We start from the raw sequence: 7,071 nt of genomic DNA, 5'->3' as shown, positions 1-7,071 counted from the left end.
AAGATGGGAAAGTATGAATGTGCATGGATTTTTGAGATCTCAACAAAGTCAGCCCTAAGGACGACTTCCCATTGCCAGACATTGACTTGCTGGTAGACAACACAGCAAAGCATGCCTTATTGTCGTTTATGGATGGATTTTCTGGGTATAATAAGATCTGCATATGTCCAAAGGACAGAGAGAAGACAGAATTTACCACACCATGGGGAACCTATTGTTACAAGGTGATGCCCTTTGGTCTGAAGAATGCAGGAGCAACGTATCAAAGAGCAGCTACTGTCATCCTACATGACATGATACATAAAGAAGTAGAAGTGTATGTAGATGACATGATCGTCAAATTGGTCACCTAATAGGGGCATTTTCAAGCGTTGAGAAAGTTTCTTGAGCGGATAAAAGAATACAAGCTCAGATTGAACTCTCAAAAATGTGTATTCGTAGCAACAGCAGGGAAGCTTCTAGGATTTCTCGTCAGTGAAAGAGGAATAGAAGTGGATCCTGACAAAATAAAGGCTATAACAGAAATGCCATCACCAAAAATAGAAAAAGAGATCTGAGGTTTCTTGGGTTGTATCCAATATATAAGTCGCTTCATAGCACGCCTAACCACGACATGTGAACCCATTTTCAAGATAATGAGAAAAGAAGAGCCAAAAGAATGGAACAATAAGTGCTAAGAGGCGTTTGAAAAAATAAAAGAGTATTTGACTCATCTGCTAATACTCGTCCCGCCGATGCTGGGTGAACCACTGCTGTTATACTTGTCTGTTGAAGAAATGGAAATGGGATCGATGGTAGCACAGATTGATCAGAAGAATGGGAAAGAGCACACAGTCTACTACTTGAGCAAGAAACTGCTAGAGTGCAAAACTCGCTACACCCCTTTGGAGAAGACATGTACCGCCCTGGTGTGGGTAACTAAGAGATTAAGGCATTACATGCTTTTGCATCCAATCCAACTCATCTCAAGGATGGATCCGATAAAGTACTTGTTTGAAAAGCCAGTGCTGGCTGGGAGGATGGCCAGATGGCTGTTGTTATTATCAGAATTCAACATAACTTATGTCAACCAAAAGTCTGTGAAGGGGCGAGTAGTCTCCGACCATCTAGCCGCACATCTAGTGGAGTTGGATTCACGACCAATGGAAGTTCTTTTCCCGGATGAAGACTTAGCATGCATGGAAGAAGAAGAGTGCAAAGACTGGTGGCAGTTGTACTTTGATGGCGCAACCAATCAAAGAGGATATGGGGCCAGAATATTGTTGATAACCCCTGAAGATCTTTATCTTCCTTCTGCTTTTCGATTAGAGTTCCCATGTACCAACAACATTGCAGAGTACGAAGCATGTGTGATTGGCCTCGAGGCCGACATCGCATTGGGAATCAAGAAGTTAAAAGTGTATGGGGATTTGTCAATCGTAATCTGTCAAACTCAAGTAAGATGGAAAAAGAAAGATGAAATGCTGAAACCCTATCAAGAACTCTTGGAGGGGAGGATCAAGAATTTTGAAGAAATCACATTTGAATATTTGTCAAGAGTCAACAACAAATTTGCAGACGCTTTGGCCACCCTCGCCTCAATGGTGGAATGCAGCTCAAACGCCCAAATCCGACCATTTCTGGTGGATAAGCAATGTGAGCCAGCATATGAAGAATCAGTGAATGCCTTGACAGCTGATGGGAAAGAGTGGTTCACACCCATAATTGACTTCATCAGATAAAGGAGATATCCTAAACATTTCACTATGGGTGAAAAGAAGTAGCTACGAAAGTATGCCATGCAATTCATGCTCCAAGGAGACTTGTTGTACGAAAGATCTTACGATGGCATACAGCTACTCTGTGTAGATGAGGAAAAAGCTCAAACAATCATGAAGGAAATCCATTAGGGAATCTGTTGACTGCATATGAATGCCAGAATGCTTGCCAAGAAGATCCTGAGACTAGGGTATTATTGGGCAACCATGAAAGAAGATTGTGCCACGTTTGTGAAAAGATGTCACAAGTGCCAGATATTTGCCAACATTATCCATATTCCTCCTATGGAACACCATTCATTGAATGCTCCCTGGCCATTCTCCACGTGGGCATCGACATTGTAGGGAAGTTGACACCGAAAGTGTCCAACGAACATGAATTCATCAAGGAAAATATCATATGTAGATACGGAGTGCCACATGCCCTCATATCTAATCAGGGAGCACATTTCTTGGAAAAAATGGATAAGTTTTGACCCAAGTTTGGTATCAAGAGGCACCGATCAATGACTTCTAGACCACAGACTAACGGAGCAGTGGAAGCAGCCAACAAAAATGTTAAAGTCATATTGCAAAAAATGGCTGATACTCATAGAGAAGCTCCCATATGCATTATGGGCTTATCGAATGTCCATTCGAATCTCTACTGGGGCAACTCCTTTTTCATGGTCTATGGAATGGAGACCTGTGGAAATCCAAGTACCGTCCCTCAGAGTATTGATGGACTATAAATTACCCGAAGGAGAATGGATGCAGGAAAGGTATAATGAGCTCAACCTGCTAGATGAGAAAAGGATGAAAGTCATGGATCACCTTAAAAAGTACCAACTTAGAATGGCAAGAGCCTTCAATAAAGGAGTTCGCCCGCGGAACATCAAAGAAGGAGATTTAGTTCTTCGTGAGCAAAGGGCACCTGTCCACGACCCAAGGGGCAAGTTCAGGCCAAATTGGAGCGGACCTTATCAAGTAAAGGAAATCCTAACCAGGTAAGCTGTTCAACTCGTGGATCTTGATAGAGAAGATGTCAAGGGCCTTGCCAACATGGACCAACTCAAGAAATATTTTGTGTAGCTGTCAGATCTACATGAACTATGTTTGACCTGATTCCTTTTCAAAGGATACGTAGGCAACTTGGCATGCTCAAGGGCGGTCACATCTACCCTTCATCAGGGGCATATTCCTAAATCTGCCACCTGACAATCTCCATCACACCATCCAAAAAAAAATAATCCCGCCGTCTAACAAAAATCTGCCATCCGGCATCTCCTCGTGTATTACTAGTAGGAGCTGACTATTCCTTCAGTCCAAAAAAAAAAAAAAGAGGAAAGAAAAGAAAAAGAGATCTTTTCCAGTTTACTAAGGAGTTCTTTGGTTGGGTACAGGCAATATGCATCCCCCAAAGAAGGCAACTCTCAACAAGACTTTACATAAGTGGACCACAGACATGAGATCAAACGATCCTTTGGAAGACGTACATCTCCCGATCCTTGGAGGGATTATGTATGTGGAGATCCATCATGTTATGCTTCGGTAAGTATACCAATGTTGGGATCCGAAACTACACGTTTTCAGATTTGGAGAGGTGAAGATAACCCCCACAGTTGAAGAATTTTGAGCTTGCATGCTTCACTACTATCAGGAAGACTCTTCTGTCCCCCTCTATGCAGTAGCTATGAAGAGGTTTTGTAAGATTTCTTCGGATGGCCCAAGAGGGAAGTCAAGAAGGCCATGGAATATGGCAAAGTTGACATCATGAAAATAGAAGGAATCTTTTCCAAGCAAGAAAGTGTCGGAAAGGCTCGATTGGTCCAACCAATACCTGACGCCAACTCTGCCTTTCCGACACTTTCTTGCTTGGAAAAGATTCCTGCAAGAAATGGTGGGAGATACTTGCTACGTACCCCGAGAAAAGGTGTTCTCCCTGTAATGGCCGACGTTGTTCAATAGCTTCTCAAAGGATGTGATATCACCCCTACAATGTTAGTTGAGACTTTAAAAGGTCTAGACGACATGAGTGCTTCCCAAAAGTATGGCACAGATTATTGTGCAAGATCCCCTGCAATTTTACAAATGTGGTTGCTGGAAAGGCTACGATTGGTCCAACCAATACCTGATGCCATGCTGCACCCGAAGCATTTTCGAATCCGAAGAGAAACAATAGAGTTTCATGCGATCAAGGATTAGAAGAAAGAACGGATGAGAAGATTCAGTGGAACTGCCATTGGTGGAATATAGAAGCCTCGGTCTTCAAAGTTCAGGATTGTGATTATGTGTGGTTGATGGGGATGACTCATACTACCTCCTACTTGCATCATCTCGTATCCATGCAATGTCATTTGGCTTCGAAAGAAGCAATGGCGAAAGTTTGACTACCAGAAGAGCTAACACCTTAGATCGTGAATCTACTGGACGAATTGTGGATGAAACATGTAATTGAGGGGTGACCTTATTGGACTATGTTTCGTTTCCATCACTCTCTTTTTCGTTGTCGTACTCTCTTTTCTGTTGTCGTACCCTCTTTTCTGTTACCTTACCATTCCCATGCATGTAACCTTTAACCATCAGGGGTTAAATGAAAGACGTTTGGGATTGTGCTTTGCAAAGAGACAGTAATTGTTTTAAGATAATTAACCTACTCAGTGCATAACATAAAATAAAAAAATATACAGTGTACAACATCCAAACAAAATCTAAAATCCCAATAGCACTCTAAGAATCCATACACAAAAAAAAATAGTGTGTTCAATAACTGGGGGGGGGGGAGAAGACTAATTCTTGCCAAAGGATCCTGCCTCGCTATCGGCCTCCGGGATATGCTCATCGCCACCGTCGTCATCATCGTCATCATCATCATCATCGGCATCACCTTGCTTCAGGGATGGGAATAAAAAAAAGTCCCGCATGCACGAGCTCCCTCTGCAGGCACCTGTTCTCATCAGCATACCCTCGCCTAGCCTTAGATTTCCGCTGTTAACAATACTCAAAGTGGTCCCGAGATTCCCTCATCTCGTGAAGCTGATCGCTCTGAAAGAGAAAAGGATTGAGATTACTTCAAGAAAAGGGAAGAGATTCTAAAAGAAGAAAAAGCATCAAAAGATACAAAAGAGGAATTACTCACCAACCGATGGATATCACGGATCCTTTCCTAGAACTCGGCGTCCACACTCGCTTGCATTCGGTGCATGTCAGCATATATCTCGGCACTGATCTGTTATGATGACACTAAGCAAAAGTCAGTCAAGATCAAGGAATTAATCATGAAGTGAAAAAGGAAAAGGAGAAATAGTGTACCGCAGCAAAGGGAAATGGGAGCCCCAAGGCATGATCAGGAACCCGACAGGTAGGGAGAACGATCTAAAGACTGATGTCAAACCTGGAAGGGATGGTCCACCCCTTGTATCCTAGAATAGCATTGGCTACCTGAGAAATTGGCAAGTCGGTACCGATAGCATGGGAAGGGCGAGAGCTCACACTGTAGCCACGTGAGGGAGGCAATCCGTACTCCCCAGGAATCGGGCGATGACCTGGATACTGCAAAAAGGAAGAAAGAAAAGAAGGGACAAGGCTGTCAGTTTCGAAGAAAAAAAAGAGGGACATAGAATGTCACAAAAGGAGATAAGATTCAAGGGAATACCATGGGACCCTACCGCATCAAGTGAACATAGATGGTCTCCCGATGAAGGTAGTCTTGATAATCCTGATTCGCCACAATCAGCTCTATAGCATCAATCCTAGCCCTAAAGGCCTCAATGTCAGGAGATAAGAGGGGAGCACGCATATGAGCAGGGGGAGGCCGAGGTACTGCCTTAGTGGAATGCCACTGACAGGTCACCCACTCCCCAAGATATAACTCCGCCCCAGAAGGGCCCTCAAAGACTATCCGTTTTCGGACAAGCCCACAAGCAAACTAGTACTCAGTTAACTCATCAGGATATAAGATCTCCTCCTCATCATAGGTTGCCAGCAGATCTACCGACAGAATTGGTTCAGTTAAACAAGCAAAGAGGAATCAGTTCAAGAAGAACAAGAAGACTCAAAGAAGTTTCGTTGATCATTACCTGGGTAGTTGCCAACTTATTAAGCTGGAGATGTACTTGCATCTCATCAGTAAGAGAGCACCTAGCCTTCCTCCAGTGAGTCACTCGGGGAATGTAAGGAGCCAACTAGTCAGGGAAGCCAGGGGCATGGATCCCAAGGACCTCATAGCACCAGACCTGTCAAGGGAATAAGGAAGCAATGTCAAGAACCAAACAAATTTTGAAGGCTAAAGAAAAAAAGAAAAGAGGGATCAGGGGGTGAAGCATACCCAAAGAACGTAGACGCAGCTGGTCAAGCTAGGAGCACCGAAGGCAAGACAATCCAACATCCTTAGAAAGTGAGCATAGCTAGACCCGCCCCAATCAAAGGACTCTGCCTCAAGAAAATCCTCAAAGAAACAAGCAAGAATGGTATCTGTGCGGCCTCGCTTGTCATAAAAAAGAATATTGGAGACAAGATAAAGGAGAAAACTCCTAGCAGCCTGGTCCAATAACTCCCTGGGGGAGTTTTCATCAATGACACAGTCGTCCCACTCCTTCTTCTAGGAGGACAAGAGAATGACACGGAAGGTCATTATAAAACCTAGGAGTTTCCCAATATCCTCGAGAGGCCTCATCTTGAGGGAGGGGGTCACGAAAATAGGTTTCCTGGTGAAAGGAATCCCAGTGATCATGAAGAAGTCAAGAGGAGTAATGGTTACCCCCCCGATAGGCAAGTGGAATGTATGAGTCGACGGCCACCAGTGGTCCCCCAAAGCATGCACTATGGGAGTGTCTAGCTTGGGCGCAGCTACCTAAGCAGTATGCCCCATGCCAGTCAAGTCCACCCTCTCCCTCACAGCAAGATGAAGGTGCGAGTACCATGACAAGACATCGTTGGTACGACAGAACTTCTTGTAAACTGGGGCGTAAAGCTCCTACAACATATTGAGTGGAAATTAAATACTGAATATGAACATGCGTTGCATGAAAAGAGAATAAAAGGTGAGCACCCCTTAACTTCTTGAGAGCCTAACCCCAGATGGTGCAACATTTGTGGAGCGCGGTGTCTACCAAAATACTGCCCGCGTACCACTCCGCCTTCAGGTCGCCAGACACCTCGGAGGAAGAAGATGACGACCTACCTCATTTGGATGAAGACATCGCGAATGGCCCACAAGAGAGATGGAAAAGCAAAGAAGGAAGAGAAAAATGAGAAAAAGCAAGGAAGAGGGAAAAAGAAGAGAGAGGGGAGAGCCCAAAGAGGGAAAGAACCTAGCCAAGGGAGAGGGGGAGGT

At 44.2% G+C, this 7,071-nt stretch overlaps 1 protein-coding gene across 1 annotated transcript; it reads left to right on the top strand.

Moving 5' to 3' along the window:
• Positions 1-734: 734 nt before the first annotated feature.
• On the top strand, positions 735-1,721 carry LOC122659391. Its single transcript, XM_043854503.1, has one exon. The coding sequence runs from the start codon at positions 735-737 to the stop codon at positions 1,719-1,721; it is 987 nt and encodes a 328-aa protein (XP_043710438.1).
• The last annotated feature ends 5,350 nt before the right edge of the window (positions 1,722-7,071 follow it).

Source organism: Telopea speciosissima, chromosome 4, assembly GCF_018873765.1.
Source record: "Telopea speciosissima isolate NSW1024214 ecotype Mountain lineage chromosome 4, Tspe_v1, whole genome shotgun sequence".
Lineage (NCBI taxonomy): Eukaryota > Viridiplantae > Streptophyta > Magnoliopsida > Proteales > Proteaceae > Telopea > Telopea speciosissima.
This window is presented reverse-complemented; position numbering and strand designations above follow the sequence as displayed.